Source organism: Hemiscyllium ocellatum, chromosome 5 (genome assembly GCF_020745735.1).
Source record: "Hemiscyllium ocellatum isolate sHemOce1 chromosome 5, sHemOce1.pat.X.cur, whole genome shotgun sequence".
Classification (NCBI taxonomy): domain Eukaryota; kingdom Metazoa; phylum Chordata; class Chondrichthyes; order Orectolobiformes; family Hemiscylliidae; genus Hemiscyllium; species Hemiscyllium ocellatum.
The window spans coordinates 59,417,239-59,438,191 of NC_083405.1; the positions used below are offsets into that span (position 1 = coordinate 59,417,239).

General features: G+C 39.7%; 1 protein-coding gene across 1 annotated transcript in view; it reads right to left on the bottom strand.

Moving 5' to 3' along the window:
• Positions 1-20,953, bottom strand: part of gabbr2 (gamma-aminobutyric acid (GABA) B receptor, 2) — a 419,830-nt gene that overhangs the window by 149,482 nt on the left and 249,395 nt on the right. Inside the window, exons 8-9 of the mRNA XM_060825690.1 lie at positions 11,308-11,388; positions 2,512-2,662 (exon numbers count right to left, since the gene is read on the bottom strand). Coding sequence (XP_060681673.1) covers positions 2,512-2,662; positions 11,308-11,388 — 232 coding nt within the window. The remainder of the gene's footprint in view (positions 1-2,511; positions 2,663-11,307; positions 11,389-20,953) is intronic.

Sequence of the window (20,953 nt, forward strand, 5' to 3'; positions counted from 1 at the left end):
GGGCATTTCCATTTACCATACAGTTTGCTCTTGAATTGGATCTTCCAAGATGCATCACCTCACATTTGTCCAGATTGAACTTCATCTACCATTTTTCTGCCAACTTTCCAATCTATCTATATTCTCCTGCATTCTCTGACAGTCCCCTTCACTATCTGCTATTCCATCAACCTTAGTGTCATCTGAAAACTTGCTAATGAGGTAACCTACACCTTCCTCCAAATCATTTATGTCTAATACAAACAGTGGTCCCAACATGGATCCTTGTGGAACACCATTGGTCGCAGTTCTCCATTTGAGAAACTCCCTTCCACTACAACTCTCTGTCTCCTGCTGCCCAGACAGTTTTCTAGAACACCCTGGACCCCATGCAACTTCACTTTCTCCATCAGCCTACCATGGGGAACCTTATCAAACATCTTACTGAAGTCCATATATGTGAAATCAACAGTCCTTCCTTCATCAATCAACTTTGTCACTTCCTCAAATAATTCTATTAAGTTGTTGAGACATGACTTTCCCTGCACAAAACCATGCTGCCTCTCACTGATAAGTCAATTTTCTTGCAAAAGTAAATTGATCCTATCCCTCAGCGTTTCCTCCAGCAGCTTCCCTATCACTGATGTCAGACTCACCGGTCTATAATTACTTGGATTATCCTTACTACACTTCTTAAACAAGGGGACAACGTTAGTAATTGTCCAGTTCTTTGGGGGCTCACCTGTGTTCAAGGATGCTGCAAAGATATCTGTTAAGGCCCCAGTTATTTCCTCCCTCGCTTCCCTCAGTAACTTGGGATAGATCCCATCCAGACCTGGGTACTTGTCCACCTTAACGCCTTTCACAATACCTGACACTTGCTCCCTCCTTATGCAGACTTGACTTAGAGTAATGAAACATCTATCCCTCACCTCAACATCCAACATGTCCCTCTCCTCCATGAATACCAACACAAAGTACTCATTAAGAATCTCACCCATTTTCTCTGACACCACACATGACTTCCCTCCTTTGTCCTTGAGTGGGCCAACCCTTTCTCTAGTTACCCTCTTGCTTCTTATATACGAATAAAATACTTTGGGATTTTTCTTAACCCTGTCCGCTCAAGATATTTCATGACCCCTTTTCACCCTCTTAATTCCTCATTATTAAATGATGCTAACAGATGCTTAAGCTATGTTAGTCCTACTCATTGGAACATCCTCCATAAACTACTTTGTTGCATCCCCTTTCTCTATCTTTGAAAACCTATTCAAAACCAATATTTTTGATTAAATTCTTAATTGTGTCTCTTAACCCCTCCCTCAGTCATGTTCTTTAGTTCTGTTTTGCTTTTTTTGGCTTTGTCTCATTCTCTAAAACATTCGTAGACATGCTCTACATGAGAGGGTGTGTGCCATTCTACTCTTCGTTTCCCAAGTAAATCAACCATACTGTATGCAGACCATAGAATCAACCATAGCATCACCTTGCACAGACTAATCAAAGAATCTTTCACGCAGCTAACAATTACAAAGGGCGAGTTCTTTCACTGAAGATTGGTGATGACATCCTTCCACACTCTAAAATACATTTGACCATATATGCCAGCCTTGGTGCAATTGGAAGCACTGTCACTTCTGAGTCACAAACTTCTTGGTTCAAGTCCCACTCCAGGACTTGAGCACAAAAATCAAGGCTATTGTTCCAGTGCTGCACTGAGCAAATACTGCATTGCCAGATGTGCTTTTTTTTTGGATAAAGCACTAAATGTTTGTACCCTCTCAGATGGATATAAAATATCTCATGGTATTATTTCAATGAAAAGCAGGGGCATAGCCATGGTGTCCTGATAAATATCTATACATATATATATATCCGCACTCAACATCATAACACGTTATCTAGTGCTACAAATCTTCAATCAGATTTTAAACGTTATCTAGTCATTATAGCATGGTCGTTTATGGGAGCCTGCTGTTCACAAAGTAGTTGTTATACTTCCTGGAATAGCAGAGGGATTACACTGCAAAAACACTTGATGGACTGCAAAGTCCTTTTAAGATTGTGGTGGTTATAATAACTCCAATATGACTGCAAATCTTTCTTTTAAAATGTCTTTGTAGTAGTTTAGATAGTTAGAATGTAAGATGATTAGGTTTCCTAGTGATAGGTTCCTTACTTATTTGATCAAGATCATTCCTGAAAATCACAGCAGTTACATGGAAATGGTTAATTCTTCAGCATGCCAACTACTACTAGCAAATTCAGGGACTTGGCTGAGTAGAAATACCTTCATGGATTTGATAACTCATACTCAAAATTATCAGCTGCCTCAGATCAAAGGCAGGACTGAAACCTGTCATTTAGATGAGCAGTGTAATCAATTGGAGTTATGTTTGGGGTGTTGTGCTATTATGTAAATACTTGAATTTGAGTAATGTTTTGTGATTGCCTGCCGACATCAATTTTTTATATGTAACATCTATGTCATCTTTTCTCCCCAAGGAAGAATTTAACTCAAATCCTTACTTCTGATTTCGATTTTTGATGTTGAAGAAGAGAAAAGCACTGGACATGAACATTCCTAAAACGGTCAAAGCAGAAAGAATACTGTAGAGTGGTAGGGAGATCTTGCGTAGCTGGGGCTGTATAATAGTTCTGTCCTTTGGAGGTTCAACACCTGAAAGCAGAAACAAAAGTTTCAATTTAAGGTGATGAGTAGTACAGTCCACTGAACTTCACACTGAAGCAGTTAGCACAATCCATTAAAATAAATTAGCAAAATCAAAAACACAGCAGTATTCAGAGCAAAACACATGTTGCCTTGACAACCTTGAAAGGCACCTTTCTGCCATGCATCAACATTGAAAAGCATAAGTCATCACACTCTAGCTCACACTCATCTAACCAAGGATTCATTATTTAATTATGCATTTAAAATAACACATTTCATTTTGTTTCCAGAAAGCAGCAATGCCCTGGGGCAGATGAAGTGCTTCTCATTCATCAGGCACCTCATTTGCTTGCATTTCACTGAGCGAACCTCTCGTGATTATACAAGGCCCACTCATTCAATATTTATTGTTGAGATGTTTAAAGCATTGTGCCATAGGGGTCATTGAGAACAGCACTGGGCATCAACAGTTGTAAAGAACTGATAACTTTACTTGAGGCATTCCCAACGTTTACTATTTAAAGATCTTAAGAGATACAAACATATTTAAGAAACTAAATGTTGGAACCAAACAAGAAGTCAAAAAGAAGGATTTTTTTAAAAACAAGGACCAGAGAATTAAATTACTTACAAGGGAATTGTTTGAATAGATAAAATGAATTCAGTAAATGTAACGTGGCTGGATTTTCAGAAGTCATTTAATAAAGTATACCACAAGAGGCTTGCTTCAAACCTGTAGTTACCTGATACAGGATGAAACATAGCAGCATGACGAGAGATTTAGCTGATGGCCAGAAATGAAAGGGAAATTTAGCATTGCTTATATTAGATAAAGGTTAGAAGTAGTGAAAGCCAGGAGTCAGTGTGTGGACAGTTTTTATTCACTTCATAAATAAATGATTGAGACATTGGGGGAGGAAACAACATCCTGAAATTTGTCAATGACACAGAAGTAAGAAATATGGGAGTGAGGAAGACTGTAGAATCTGCAGGAATTATAGTGTGGTATATTTTTACTGGGCTAGCTATTCACTTAATTCAGAAAAGGATAAAAAGATAGATAGCATCTTTCTCACTGAGGACAATGTTTCATCCCAGGTGTCAATTTAGTGAACTTTAGCAGTATGGCCTTCAGTATATGTAAGGAACAAATATGTTCTAAGATGTTATTACTTGTGATTAAATTGAATTGATTGATTTCTGTTGTTAAGAATATTGCAAAGGATGAGTTCTAAGATTTATAAGAAGATTGAAACTGTAAATGACCTTTGTGTTGAGATCATTTCATAGGAATTATAAAAAATGCCCACAAGTTAAATGCAGGATATAGTTTAGCAAAAAAGAACTGTGGATCTTTAAGTTCATGTGATTCAGTAGTTAAAGCTTAAACGTCTTTAAATGTTAGCAATTAGGATTTAGCAATGACCTCTGTTAGAGAATGTTGTTGAGCAAGGTAATCCATAGGTGGACAATATCATCACTGTTAGATACAGACCGTCCACATCCTCAGCTGTGGTGGAGAGGATATATAGTCTTTTGAAAACAAATTAAAATTCTGGGTACAGATTAGCACAAAATGTAATACCACTCTCAGTAGGCTAACATTTATATTGAGAGATGGTAACCCTTTAGGGTTTTGCATGATTGTATGGTAACATGGAGTTGAAGGGGGTACATCATCTCAATATGAGACTGTAATTGGAAGCTGCTAGAGTATCTGGAGAGGCAGCAGTGATAAAGGTTAATGCATTATCAAGATAGAACAGATCACATTCAGTTGGATACTGATGGGCAGTAGAGGCAGCTAAGAAGGTAGTTGCAGTAATTCCTGGGCATCAGGTCGCAGCAGCTACAATTGTTTTGGAGGAAATAAATCAAGTACAGTTTCACAGGGATATAGAAGAGGTGGAAAAAGCAAAGGGCAAAATAAGGAATGGTAAAAGATGCTGAAGAGTGGAGGAAAAGAAGGTAGCACTACACTGCACACAATATAGCCTCATAAAATCTATCACATATGTGAATATCATGGGAAGGGGGCCATGAGGTGGAAGATGTACAAATGATGCTGGTAGCAAAGTATGGGAAGAGACACAGAAAAACATTGTCAAACTGATCTGGAAATATCAGTCAATCTGCCAATGTCATGCCAATCCTGGTCAAAAGGGTGCCGGGAGCAGTTACAATTAGATTTCATAAGACCATTTCCACCAATTTGGGAGAAAACCTATTGTTTGGTCATTGTTGACCCAGTCACAAGGTGGGTGGAAGCCTAGTCCAAATGAGATGGTGACAAATGTTGTTTGAATAATGTAAGAAGCAGTAATATCAAGATGGAAAATACCATGACAGATGAATTAAGATCAAGGGACATTTTAACAGGGCGAGTGAGTAAGGTTCTGCAAGAAATTAAGAAGGCACTTGGAACTTGGCCTTTGTTATCAGGGAGTTTAAAAACAGAGTGTTGGTGAGGCTGTACCTGGAATACTGTGTACAGTTTTAATCCTGTATACATATAAAAAGATATACTGACATGAGAGAACAGGTGTGCCCTTTATTAGAGACAGACTTGCCCTTTATTCCTGACAGTCTAGAAAAATAAGGGGTGAGTTTTTAAAAACATACAAGGTCCTGAAGGGACTTGAAGGAGTCAATGTTTCTACTTTTGCACATAGCTGCAAAAACATGGAATTGTTACAGTGTGGAGGAGGCCAGCTGGTCCATCTGCCTGTAGCAGAACTTTAAACAGGAATCGTTATCTAGTGCCAATCTTTTATTTTTCTCCATATCCATGCACATTACTGCTTTCCAAACAACCATCCAAAGCCCTCTCTCTTGAATGCCTCAATTGAACCCAACTCCATATATTCCAAGCAGTACATTCCATGTTTTTGATTATTTGCTGAATGAAAGTGAGCTATTCTCAAATCATCTTTTTATATTTTGGGCATTAAATCTGTGCCTCTCTTTTTTTCGCCACTTTTTCATAGAAATATATTCACCCTATTTATTCTATCCAGCTAATTCATGAGTTTGACGCCTCTATGAAATCTCCTCAGAGGCCTGAGAGGGGCTGAATGGCCTACATCTGTTCCTCTTTCTTATATTCTTCAGAAGTATATAAGATGGTGTAAACAAAACAAAATTATCACCTGCAGAGCTCAGACATGGTACAATGAATGGATAGGATGTTAAAGTAAGCATTAGCTAAAGCCATAAAAGAGATCATGTGGGAATGGGCACATTTGTTGTCTTGTATCCTAATAGAATTGAGAGCAATTCTATTAACTCAATTAACTGGATTAACTGCATATGAGTGAATGACAGAAGGTTGATGAGATGACAAGGGAATGTTGTGGCTGGCATTGAGGAAGTAGGACCTGCAAGTGAAAAGGTTACATGATTTGTCAGGAAGCTGTACAAGAAGCTACGCAAGCTGTCACAGGAGATTAAAGGTTAGCAAGTTCTGTCTGATACAGATGCAAAGGTGAAAGCAGACCAGTCTGAGGTATGTCTTCTGGGAGATTAGGTTTTCACCTTGGTGGCTGGGGTCATACGAGGTAATTTTGACCAATGATCCATGTGTTTGCATGGACATAAAAGGAAAAGGAAATTGGAAACATTGGCCACAGTTGAAGCATTTTACTTAATAATTTTTAATTTTGACTTGCAGATCAGCGATGGCAAAGATGGCTATTTATTTAATTTACAGAATGTTGTCACACCAATACTTTCAGGGTTGGAATTCTTAGCAGACGGAATGAGGAGTCTTGCCCAATATACGTCCATACTATTGACTGGAATACACTACATCACAAACAATGTGGTGTGCAACACTCAACATAGGACATTGAATATAATGGAGAACAAATAACCACACATTTGATACATATGGATGATTGGTGGTTACTGTTTAGAGAGACTGTGGCATTTGTTAAATAACTGAATTTAACTAGACAAATGCATGTTTCAGATTACTGACTTAGGCTAATTAACAGTAGGATCTTATAAGATAATATACACCGTGAACCGGTTCCTGTTTTTCTAAACATCTCCAATATCAGCCATTTGTGTGATGTTCCAGTCAATCTCGAGAAATGTATACAGCTTTGGTCAATGACAATGTAGGCAGCTTAGTTTAAAGGTGGAGAGTGGAAAATGACTGTATCCTAGTCCCGGAAATAGGTCAACTGAAACACAACCTGATCAGTGATGCTGCTACAGTAATTGATAAAGGGACAGAACCTCAGTAATAAATTTGATTGGTTTGCTAACATCCAAAAGGTTAGGCTTTAAGTCCTTAAGGAAATCAGGACAGACAGCTCAGCACAGATCAAGATCTTACATGGAGACTTCAGACCTTAGCCACAGTACAAGAGAGTCATGCTCGGCCCATTAATAAATTGATTTGGATGTAGAAAAATCTCTGTAATGATATGATCAGGAACGATGTCTGCTATACTAATGAATCATGGATACTCAAGCAGATGAGGGAAAAGCTGAGACAAATCCAAAAGGGTGAGACACCACTGTATCTGCTGCTAGCTCGAGGATTTAGCAAGTGTAGTTAATTTTAATGCAGAATGTTTTATACTTAATAATACATTGTTTGGCATTGTTCTGACAATTCAAATTCTACCAGTGTCACCAGCCATTTGACATTATTTAGGGTAGAGAATATGGGGTAATTAAGAAGGATTATTATTAAAGATGGTGTAATATACTACCATATGCAATAAAAATGTAATAGATTTGCAATACCATAAGTAGTCGTTTAGATAGAGACAGTGTAGAAACAAAAACAGAAATAGCTAGCAATATTCAATAGGCTGGCAGCATCTGTGGAAAGAAATCAATTAACGTTTCGAGTTTGTTAACTCTTCGCCAGGCACGTGCTGATAACATTAACTTTGTTTTCTACTATCAACTGGCTGTTTGACCTACTGAATTTCACCAGCAATTTCTGCTTTGGTTTCAGATCTCCAGGATCTGCAATTCCTTGTTTTAGTTTCATGTAGAAGCCTGTTCGATGTATATGTCCTGATGAAGGCCTCTGGCCCGAAACGTCCAATTTCCTGTTCCTTGGATGCTGCCTAAACTGCTGTGCTTTAACCAGCAACACATTTTCAGTTCTGATCTCCAGCATCTGCAGACCTCACTTTTTACTCGATGTATATGTTCATCTGATATACTGAATAGAGATGATAATGAGCAACAATGGAGGGTCGACCTGTTGCATACAGGGCAATGGGAAATATTGCATTATCACGGGGCAGTAGGAGTTTGGATACAGGAACAATTGATCATGCCCCATCTACAACAATTCATTGTACTTGCACCTAAGGTATCAGCGAGACTGTAAAAGGTATAACTGGTTGAAATATATAAAGAAACAAACTGTGGAAAATGTGAAAGACAACTGATGTAATAACTAATCCAGTCCTTGTATACACTATCCCACCAGTAATCAAACACATAACCCTAACCCAATGTTTTTGCATCATTGGTGGCCATGGGCGAGGTAGACTGGAGGGTAGTAAATGTTGTGCCCTTAATCAAGGAGCGCTGCAAAGAAAAGTCTGGGAACTATAGATCAGTAAGCCTAACATCTGTGGAAGGTAAGTTACTTGAGAAGATTCTGAGAGATATACATGCATTTGGAAAGACAGGGTTTGATTAGGAGTAATCAGCATGGCTTTGTGAGTGGGAGATCATACCTCACAAATTCTTTGGTGAAGTGACCAGGATGGTTGACAAGAGTCTATATGGATTTCAGTAAGGCCTTTGATAAAGTTCCGCATGATAGGATGCTCTGGAAGGTTAGATTGCATGGAATTCAGAGAGATCTGGCAAATTGGATACACAGTTGGCTTGATGGTAGGAAGTAGAGGGTAATAGTGGAAGAATGCTTGTTGGACTGGAGGCCTGTGACTAGTGGAGTCCTTAGGGGTCAGTGTTGTGCCTATTACTGTCTGTTATCTATATCAACGATTTGGATGAAAATGTACAAGGCATGATTAGTAAGTTTGCAAATGACACCTAAAATAGGTGGGATCACAGACAGTGAGGAAGGTTATCAGAAGTTGCAGCAGGACTTTGGTCAGCTGGGGAAGTGAGCCGAGAAATGGCAAATGGAGTTTAATATAGATAAGTGTGAGTTCTTGCATTTTGGAGAGGCAAATCAGATAGGAGTTTCATGGTGAATGGTAGGGCCTTAAGGAGTGTAATGGAACAGAGGGATCTTGGAGTTCAGGTGTATGGTTCTCAGAAAGTGGAGTCACAGGTTGACAGGGCAGTGAAGAAGGCTTTTGACACACTGACCTTCATCAGTCATTGAGCATAGAAATTGGGAAGTTATGCTGTAGTTGTGCAGGACATTGGTGAGGCTGCACTTGGAGTATTGTGTTCAGTTGTGGTCACCTTGCTATAGGAAGGATGCTATTAAACTGGAAAGAGTGCAGAAGAAGTTTACAAGGATGTTGCCAGGAGTCAATGGTCTGAGTTATAGAGAGGGCTTGGATAAGCTAGGATGTTTTTCTTTAGAGTGCAGTAGACTAGGGGTGACCTTATAGAGGTTTACAAGATCATGAGAGGCATGGATAAGGTGAATGAACTCAGTCTTTTTCCCAGCGTTGGGAATTGAGGACTAAAGGGCATTAGTTTAAGGTTAGTGGGGAAAGAATAAAAGGGAACCTGAGGGGCAATGTTTTTTACATAAAAGGTGGTACGCATATGGACTGAGCTTCCAGCGGAAGTGGTTGAGATGGATACATTAACAACATTTAAAAGGCATTTGGGCAAATACATGGATAGAAAAAGTTTGGAAGGATATGGGTCTAGATTAGAGTGGTGCTGGAAAAGTACAGCAGGTCAGGCAGCATCCAAGGAGCAGGAAAATCGATGTTTCGAGTAAAAGCCCTTCATCGGCCCTTTCCTGAAACGTCGATTTTCCTGCTCCTCGGATGCTGCCAAACCTGCTGTGCTTTTCCAGCACCACTCTGATCTCCAGCATCTGCAGTCTTCACTTTCACATTGGAAAGATATGGGCCAAGTGCAGGGAAATGGGGTTAGCGTGGATGGACATTTTGGCTGGCACGGTCCAGTTTGGGCCAAAGGGTCTGTCTCTGTGCTGTAGGACTCTGTGACTCCATGACTTCAGCCCAATCTGGGGCAAGGCACAGGGAGAGTATAAGACATAGTATATACTTCAGCAACAGGCCTGATCCTTAGCAGACCACATTGACCATCTCAAACCCACCACCTGGTGGAAGGAATTGTGCAAACAGGTAACAAATATACAGATAAGAATCATCTCCCAACCCTTTTTTATTGCATGATTATTAATTTTATCTCTAACATGCTCAATTTATCACATGAAGTGGACACATTGAAGGTGGATGTAGGGATTTAGAAATTGGCACAATGGGGCATTAGTTCGGCGAACTCAAGTGAAGGACCAAATTGTACAGATGGCTTGCTTTTCCAATCCTAAATTGAATACCTGTTCAATGTTGATGAGGCAGAGCATAAAGGAAAAAGACAACGTTGCTGTATTGGATACCTTAGGCTAGAAAAAAGGATCAAATGCAGGGGGATAATGAGGAGGAAAGGAATGGGTTAAGTGAGTTACGGTTTTGCTATATAGTCAATAATAAGAAAAGGTAGCAAAGCATGTGGGAACCTACAGATGGACAGGAAAATGAGAAAAAACACACAAGGCATTCAGGCCGTCAAGGTTAATAGGTAGAAGCAGTGGCAACAAAGGCCTTGGATGAGGAGCAGATTATGCTTATAGAGACTGCGGGAAACAAAGATAATATCTGACACATGGATATTGAAGTGTAGGAAGTGTAACAGGCACGCTGTAGTTTGTCTAAAGCTTGAAGGTGATCCACAACTCAGTAGATTGATTTGACCTTCTGTGTGTTTCTCCAGATGCATGTATGAAATAAATGATAGTTATCTGTTCTCCTGGAGTCCTCTATCAATTTGTCCAGTACACATACAACACTGGGCTTTGATAAACGATACAAAGAAAGATCGTATCTTTCTTTTTTAGAGCAATGCCTCATTCCAGAAACTGATTTAGTGACCCTTTGCTGTATGGCCTCCAGTGCAAGTTTATCTTCCCTAAATATGGATATCAAAATTATGTACAGTATTTCTGATGTGGTCTCACCAAAGTTCTGTTCAATTTTAGGAAAACTTCTTTATTTGTGCACCCAAATTCCTTTCCAACAAAGATCAAAAATGCCATTTGAATTCCTATTTCTTGCATGGGCTCAAAGCAGTTTGTGCTTGTATGTAACAAAGGTTTAGAATGATAAATGGCATGTAACATTCGGACCACATAAGTGCTTGGCTAAAACTGACCAACAAGAGAAAGTTTAACCACATTCACTTGACATTTAAATGGCCGACAATTAAAATCCTGGAGGTTACCATTCATCAGAAATTGAATAAGACCAGGCACAGTTAGAAATCTAATGAAATGCTCGCATTTGCCTGGGTGAGTGTAGCTTTAAACATATGCAAGAAATATCAATCACTGATGCTGGAGATTTAGCTCCGCTGAATATAGGTGAATTCTGAATTGCAGATCTCACCCCCAGGAGTTTCAAAGATATCATGTGTAAACATCGTATTTGTCCTACCTTGAAACCTAAGAGTGTTATTAATTAGTTCCAAGGAGTCAGCTATGGCATTATATTCTCCAACTTTAACTTCTACTTTGTCTGAAAAAAAAGAGGGAACATGACATTCACAAATCACTAAACAATTGATATCCTGAACAGTACTATCTGTACAACAATAATCTACACTTGATTGATCTGTTTCTCCATACTTGTTCAATCATCTCTTCGTCACACAAGTTAAAGTCTTTTCAAACTGAATGAGGTAACCAGATGTTCAAACCCCTGCAGGTTAAATTGTTACGTGGAATAGAAATGACCTGATCTCATTAAAATTCTGACTTATGTCTGTCAAAAGAAGTGTCAATTGTTTTTAGCTGGATTGTTTCTTACTCATTTTAGGCAAGGCAAAGTTAACATAGTTGTAAATTTCTCCCAAAAACATAACATTGGGTCTGCATATTTTACAATTAATTCCTGATTGGATCAAACCAATCAACACAGTGAATTATTTAAGCTAAATCATTGTTATATTAGTGATATATTTGCAGTATTTATGATTAGGCGCTCCCAGTGCAGGGCCTTTGCTCAGAAAATATATCAGGAAATCAATCATGTTTCAATGTAATCAATTTGTCGTCAAGGGAGGTTTCAATCTGGGCTTCAACTTGATTTTCTTTTAACGTTACAGAAGATAGTGTCCAAAATGATAGAGAGTATGGTTAAGTGCTCTTGATCAATAGACATCTGTTTCCTGGACAGAAACAATGAAAAGATTCTCTGGAATATGTCATTGCATTTATTGTGTATTACTGATAAGGAAAGATTAACCTTTTACCGTTCTATTAGAGATTTGAGGCCTTATGTCAATGGATCTGAATAAATAGTAAAAACACACAGGGCACCATGCTGACTCTCATTTCATCAATATATTATTTTCTGTTAAAATTATTTATAATACACAAACACAGTTTGCACCAACTTGTAATTTTGCTTTACATATTGTGGATTGAATCATTTTACTTGTCCATCTGGGGAGTAATTTAGAATGTCTACCTGCTAAACGGCATTATATAATCATTATAATTTGGGAGCTTATTTAAGTAGTGTTAACTACTACCACGTTCATTTCCAAGTCAAATGGCTAAGCTCCAATACTGAGCCAAGCTAACAGTCTGCATTTTCTCTGGAGCTGGAATCACGAGTACCAAATGGGGCAAGTTCTGTGCATCTCAAGTATCTCATGCCACAGCTCCACATCAGAAGTTTAAAACACTTTTTATTGTATTAATTCGTATGCCATTAACTAATTTTCTGTACAAACATTTCATGAATCTCATTTCGACTTTTATGAAGGAGAAAGTGAGGACTGCAGATGCTGGAGATCAGAGCTGAAATTGTGTTGCTGGAAAAGCACAGCAGGTCAGGCAGCATCCAACAAGCAGGAGAATCGACGTTTCGAGCATGAGCCCTTCTTCAGGAATGAGGAAAGTGTGCCAAGCAGGCTAAGATAAAAGGTAGGGAGGAGGGACTTGGGGGAGGGATGTTGGAAATGCGATAGGTGGAAGGAGGTTAAGGTGAGGGTGATAGGTCGGAGTGGGGGTGGGGGTGGAGATGACCTTCCTAACCTGCAATCTTCTTCCTGACCTCTCCGCCCCCACCCCCACTCCAGCCTATCACTCTCACCTTAACCTCCTTCCACCTATCACATTTCCAACGCCCCTCCTCCAAGTCCCTCCTCCCTACCTTTTATCTTAGCCTGCTTGGCACACTTTCCTCATTCCTGAAGAAGGGCTCATGCCCGAAACGTCGATTCTCCTGCTCCTTAGACTTTTATGAAGACAAGTTTTGTGGTGGGGTTCTCAGAGGTCAGTTTTGGGACTCTTGCTTTTCCTGATGTACATTAGTTATCTGGATCTTGGTGTGCAAGGGATAAATACAAAGTTTGCAAGTGACACATAACTTGGAAGAACTGTAGACTGTGAGGAGGGCAGCTCGGAACACCAAAAGGACTTTGAAAGTTGGTGGAGTGGGCAGATAGGTGACAAATAAGGTTCAAAGAAGAGAAGTCTGAGGTGGTTTAGTCAGAAGAACACTGAAAGACAATAAAAAAAAGGGAGGAGTACAATGTTAGAGGGGATGCAAGAACAGATGGATCCGGGTGTATATGTGAATAGATCATTGAAGGTGGCAGGATAGATGGAGACAATAGTTAGCATAGTGTTCTCAGTTTTATTAATAGGGGGATAGAGTTCAAGAGTAAGAAGGTACATATGAACCTGTATAAGGTACTTGTTAGATCTCAGCTGGCGTATTGTGTACAGTTGTGGATGCTACATTTTAGGAAAGATGTGAGTGCATTGGAAAGTCTGCATAAGAGATTTACTAGAATGCTTCCAGGAATGAGAACACTCAGTTATGAGGATAGATTGAAGAGGTTTCAGCTGTTCACCTTGAGGAGAAGACTACTGACCAGGAGATTTTATAAAGGTTTACAAAATTGTGAATTGGCTGGACAGAGTGGATAAATATAACATGTTCCCCCTTGTAAAAGATAAAAAGAATGAGAAGGCAGAGAGGGGCTGGGGATTGGATTAATTGGAGAGGATAATGGCAACCAGAAGGATGTAGTTGATAGAAGGAAGTGGGGCATAAGGGGGCCATTGGGGTGAGATGTGCTGGTACAATGACTGGTCATGGTTGGGAGGTTTGGGGGTCTTTTTTATTTATTCACTCAGAGAACGTGGGCATTGCAGGCTCACTAGTATTTATTGCCCATACCTAAATGCCCTTGAGAAGGTAGTGGAGAGCTTCCTTCTTGAACCGATGCAGTCCTTGTGCTGAAGATAGACCAAAATGACCTGAGGGAAAGAACTTCAATAGTTTGACCCAGCACCTGTGAGGGAACAGCAAATGGCTTGGAAAGGAACTTACAGGTGATGGCTACCCTATCTGTTGCGCTTGTCCTTCTAGATGGAAATAGTCATGGGTTTGGAAGGTGCTACCTAGAGATCTTTGGTGAATTTCCACTGTGCATCTCATAAGTGGTACATACTGCTGCTACTGACTGTCAGTGGTGGAGGGAGTGGATGCTTGTGAATGTAGTGCCAATCAAACCAGCCTGCTCTGTCCTGGATGGTATCAAGCTTCTTGAGTGTTGTTGAAATGCACCCATCACACTTTTGACTTGTGCATTGCAAATGGTGGACAGGCTCTAGAGAATCAGGAGGTGAGTTATTTGCTGCAGTATTCCTAGCCTCCCACCTGCTGTTGCAGCCATTGTGTTTATGTGTTTGGGTTTCTGGTCAATGATAGTCTATTTAGTAGTGGAGAAGTGAGGGAGGAAGCCTAATAGAGATGGAGGGTTGGAGTGCATGATCATTTGGGGATTCCTCAGGCAGGTAACTCAAACCAGGAGGTGGGTGTGAGATCAACTTTCTGAATCCAACGGGTTCTTGCATTGAGGTGGCGACTGCATTCTCAATGTTTCGAAAATACAGTCAATGATATAAACCTCATATGGAGAACACAAATGTGAGTCATAGCCTCGTGAACATATTTAAGGTTAGAATCCACTTCCTTTTGTCCTGTTGGCTTCAGTTAAAGCCAGAAAATGCTAAGCTTGAAACAGGTTTGTTGCAGGGTGCAGATTTTTGAAATCACAATTCTCTACCTGACTCACCTGCCTCCTTTTATTAAATTAAAAGTTCTGCCCATTGCTCTCTCTCTGCTATACATAAAATTCCTCAATGCAGCAGAAATGTTGGTGTAAATTCTCACTGAGATCAATTTCCTAACAGCAGCTCTGTGTGAGAGTATGCTAGAGGTGGAGCTGAAAATGTGTTGCTGGAAAAGCACAGCAGGTCAGGCAGCATCCAAGGAACAGGAAATTCGACGTTTCGGGCATAAGCCCTTCATCAGGAATTATGCCCGAAACATCGAATTTCCTGTTCCTTGGATGCTGCCTGACCTGCTGAGCTTTTCCAGCAACACATTTTCAGCTCTGATCTCCAGCATCTGCAGACCTCACTTTCTCCTATGCTAGAGGTGGATTCAATCATTATTTTCAAAAGAAAATTTGACAATTATCTGATTAAAAATCATTTTCAGGCAAAATTCAAGAGCATTTTGGCAGATGTTAAAATCTGAACTAAGCGTCACACAACCATTTCCAACTCCGGTAGTAATCTCCAATATTGGGCTGCTTGCTCTATGCACTTACCAGCAGATCACATTTTTCCATTATACATTTACAAATGAAATACAGTGTATATACTACAAAAAGTTTTCTAATATCATTCAAAATACAGTTGAGTGAAGTATAGGTATCTCAAAAACTAATGTTTGACCCCATGGTGATTTTCTCTCCCTTGGCTTCCACATCTGGTGTCTCCTTTTCCACTGTCAAGGACCTGTGAGCAGCTATACAGCTGAGCGGTTCATGGTTCAGGCAACTCATACTCTGTATGACCAAATCTCCAAATCAGCCACCACATTAGGCTGACTTTGTTTTTGCAATAGTACAGTACTGTTCAGCCTAATGCTATTAAACGTCTAGCCTCTCTGAAAATGATTGGGAGAAGAGTTGGGAGGGTGATGTAACAAAATGTCATCAAAATAAACCAAAGATCTGGCTTGCATCTTCTCCTGATTTTGATGACACTGTCCTTGTTGATTGTTTTGTCAGCAGCTATATAACAACAGTTGTTATTGAACCAGATTTTAATTGTGCTTTTTTTTTGATCAAGTATCTTGCCCAAGCAGGAAATGTAATTTTCAGCCTCAATGGCAACATTGAGTAAGATTCTGTAAGCCCCACTTTAGAAATAGAATTGACTCAACATTGGTACAGACAATTAATGCGCTGTCTGAGCTGAGATGACACCTATTATTAGATAAGCTAATACCACCATGAGAAGGTAACCTGGGATTTACATATTAAATAACCAAAACCACCATATCCCTTTCTAAAAGATGAAAAACTTAATCTCAATTTGTTTGAGAGCTATAACCTAGTGTTGTGTGATTTTTACTTAATGTTGTTGAATATATCATTACAATTCTATGACAAAGTATCCATTTTTCTATAAATTCTGTGTTGTATTGTCATCTTCCACAACCACCTGATGAAGAGGCAATGCCTCGAAAGCTAGTGCATCCAAATAAACCTGGTTTTGTGTGATTTTTAACTTTGTCCACCCCAGTCCAACACCAGCACCTCCAAATCTTATCAATATTAAGTAGACAGGTAAAACATTATTAAATTGAGTCCTGCTGTGTCTTTGGGCATTTTAATATATAAAAGATTCTGTAAGAGATTGAAGATATGTTGAAAGCTGTCACTCATTTTAGGGTTGACTGCATGAGACAGTGAATGGTCAAACAGTCTTGAGCTGTCAATGATCTGTGCTGGAAAACCATCCCCACAGATCTCCCCAACCTTCTGTTCTCCCAGACATTTTGTGCTCTCTTCCTGTACAAGGAAAGAAAGCAGGAAATGTGACTGTTTGCACTATTTTGTGTTGCGCTGATGGCAGGACATTTGTGGAGGGTGTTTCTGCCATTCTGAATTCCTGAATCCTTGTGGTACACTCTCTTCAGGTTGAAGAAGTCACACATCACACTTCCTTTGTCCATTCCCATTCACATCTATATGGTTTGAGAGGCTAACTTCTTGTACCTTGGAAAAGTTTATCTTATTGCAGTCTCTCAGATCCAGTATCATGACCTGCAGTCTTCCCAGTTCTCCTTGCTACCCTCATTTCCATGATTGCTACAGCTTCAGGAACCCTTATTGAGCTCAGTCTTTCTTACCCATGCTGGGGTCACAAATCTTTCCTTTGCAGTGTTTTATCATCCCACTTACACCTTCTGACTAGGCAGGAAATCTTGAAGGAAGATGCTCATTCCACAGTTCTTTTAAGAGTTGAGGGGGCTCCTAACTCTGACAATCACATTGTTTTGGCTGAGACTACCTGTTGAAAATTGATGCAATGTGTTGAAACTTTTTGGACGTTTCACTTAATACTGCAGACAATTCTTCAAGCTCTGAAAGATAAGTCTTTAGAAATCCATGCCCTTGCTCTTATCAATGATGTTATTCACTGTCAGTAGTTCCTCCATATATCTTCCATTCATTCCATCAGATTCATATTTAGCAAAGGACTGAGACCGCTGACCTGAAACTGACTACCTCATTTAACCAAGATGTTCGGATCAGGCCAAATGTTTAGCTCTGTCAGAATGGCTGGCTGTTCGGCAGGTCCTTTTCATTGGGCTTAGAGATAGCTTCTTCTGCAATGTTTCTGGATCCACAAAGAGGAATGTTATGACCATAGTGTATTCATAATAATTTATTGCTAACTTGGTTTCACCAATGATATACTAAATGTCTTCTCTAAATAAGTTTTTGAACTGTCGAATAGATAGTGAAGAATGGTTGAGTAATATATAAACTCTGAGCTGGGATTGTCTTCCTGTTATTTAGGGAAGTAATATAGAATGAAATACATCAATTAGGAAAGCATATAGAATATTGGCATTTTATTGCAAGGGAAATTAAATACAAAACAATTGATGTTATGCTTCAGTTATATAGATCATCAGTGAGACCATGGCTCACAGTATTGGCCTATTTAATTAAGGAAGGCTGAAAATAAACTGGAAGCAGTTCAGAGAAAGTATACTTGACCGACTGCTTACTTCTCCAGTTCTTTCCCTGTATTTGCATACAAACACACAAATTAAGAGCTGGGGTTCAGACACTCAGTCCTCTGAGCTAGCTCCACCATTCAATAGGACAAAGGTTGCTTTGACTATTCCACATTTATTCCTACTCCTGATAACCTACCAACCCCTTGTTTATCAAGAATTTATCTACCTCGTCCTCAAAAATATTCAGAAACTCTTCTTCTCTACCCAAATTTTGAGGAAGACAATTCTGAAGACTCACTGGCCTCTGTGTGGAAAATAAATCTTATTATCTGTTTTAATTAGACGATCCATTATCCCTAATTCCAGATTCTCCCAAAGAAGGAAACATTCTTTTTTACATCCACCCTGTCAAGATCCCTTTGGTCCTTATGTGTTTGAATCAAGTCACCTATTACTCTGCTAAACTCCAGTCTACCTCGTCCAACCTGCCCTCATAAGAAAACATACCCACTTCAGGTGTTGGTTGAGAAAACATACCCACTTCCCTAAACTGCATCCAATACATTTGCAGTCTGGAGCTGAGGGAAGATTTCTGCTCTGGTTGCCTACCCTGACTTTATTCTAATCTGCATACTGCACTGAAAATGGGGAGTGTAAGTGGCCATTGTAAAGGTTGGCAGTACGGAGTGAGGGATTCCCCCACCTGTGTGCACTTGACCCAGAAATGAAATTTGGGGTTTAGGACCTATAGTTTTATTGACCCCACATGCAGAAAGAGAAGGTGTCTTCTAAGTTTTCCTCACTGCAAAGCAATCTCTATTGCATTATCATCACAGGAAGGATTTCTATTTCTCAGGTTACAAGGAATGGTACTCACTTTAAATTTCAGTGTCTGGAAATATAAGCAGGTCAGGTCCCAACCAAGAAGCACTGCCTAATCATGACAGAGGGAGAGGGACTAAAGTTGATGTGTAAAACATTTCATAACAAAATCACTTACAGATTGAGGGACAAAGAGAAGGAGTAAGAAGAGCTTTCCTCAATTTCAACAGTTAAGTCTGGGATAGGAATCCACCTCCTTATTCTGACACAATTCTTTCCCATCTAGGTGTCTCACAGCACCAAGCTGAACAACACTGACTGATGACCTGGTTATGTAACTGCTTTGAGTTTTGGACCATTCACTGTAATACAATACAAACATACAGCCAATTCTTGCAGCCAAGTTGACTGAATTTGCTAAACATTTAAAAGGCATTTTTGTCAAAAGATAAAATCTTCTAAAAATCTGAACACAGCAACAGCAGATCTCATCATGCTTCATGAGTGGTGTGTTACTGTTAACTAGCATTTGATGCTTCCTTTTTTGTGCTCTGTGGTAGATAATTTTGAGAACCATCTGTTCACACCTCTACTTATCTATATTGTACATTTCTAAAAATCATGATTCAAACATTCTGAATTGTTTCATTTTCTGTAAGAGGTATCAGTGATTGTTGCCATGTTAATCCACAATCATATTTTGTTTTGGTTATGGATTTCTCTCAGGTCTGCAATACAAAATAACCCTTCTAAATGCAGCTTACATCCTCTGTCAACCAGATCTGCTTCAACGTTCCTAACATTGAGAAAATGCAGGAAGACAAGTGGACTAAAGAAGAAATTCTATTCCAATTTATTGTACAACATATGGAAAAGGAATGTGGTTTATCCTTGGGCTTCAGGACAGAGTTTGTTATAATTCAGAGTGATGGTCATTGAGTATATGCAGATACAGATTGTGGTAGGGAAGGCTGAAGGAAACATCAGCACATAGCAATTATGTCACCAAGTTGTGTTCAGTTATGTCATCACTGTTACATGCAATGCTGGGGAAGGGGCCAGGGAGGCTGGGACTCCAGTGACAAAGGCCAGCACTGAGAGCAGGGACAGGGAGTGGGGTGGAGGTCTGCACTGCGAGCAGGGAGCAGTAAAGGAGGCTTGCACATGGACTAAGAGTGTGAATGTCCTGCATTGGGGATTGGTCTGGGAATGGACATAGGCTGTATTGAGGTCCAGGCTCCTTTTTGCCTGGGAATGACAGGATGACAAGGGAAAGGTTGGGAGGCCATAGCGAGAGTGGGAGAGAGAAGGAAGTTATGTGGAAGGATAAGAGGAATGTTGCAAAGAGGGATCAATTTCATATCAAAATAAAAATTCTTTTCATTATGTTTTACAAGGTACTTAATTTTATATTCTGCAATGCTATCTTTAGATAAGCAGCTGCTTCCATTGTTTGAGAATGATGTTGTTTTTCTACTCTGCACTATCTCGAGATAGTGCACTATCTAATTCTCTCAGCAATCCTTCAGTTCAGCAGTCTCATCTGAGCAACTCTAAGTCAGCGGCAAAATTCTGTAGGCAGAATATGAGTGCACTTGCTTTTAATTTTGTTTTCATTTTAAATTAATATATCTACATCAGTACATTGTGACTGACTGCATTGTTCACAAAATATTTGAACATCCAGACAACTAAATTCAAATTTTTGATATTGAGTCACAGAGTCATAGAGGTGTACAGCATGGAAACACACCCAACTCATCCATGCCAACCAGATATCCTAACCTAAACTAGTCCAGGTTGCCAGCACCTGCACCATATCCCTCTAAATCCTTCCTATTCATATACGCATCCAGATGTCTTTCAAATGTTGCAATTGTACCAGACTCCATCACTACCTCTGGCAGCCCATTTCAAACACGTACCACCCTTTCTATGAAAACGTTCCACTTAGATCCCTTTTAGATCTTTCCCCTCTCACCCTAAACCCATGCCCTCTAGCTCTGGACTCCCCTACCCCAGGGGAAAGACTTTGTGTATTTATCCTATCCATGCCCCTTATGATTTTATAAACTTCTAGAAGGGCACCCCTCAGCCTCCAGGGAAAACAGACCCAGGCTATTCAACCTCTTCCTATAGCTCAAACTTTCTAACCATACCTCCTGTGTTCACAACCAAATCATTTACATAA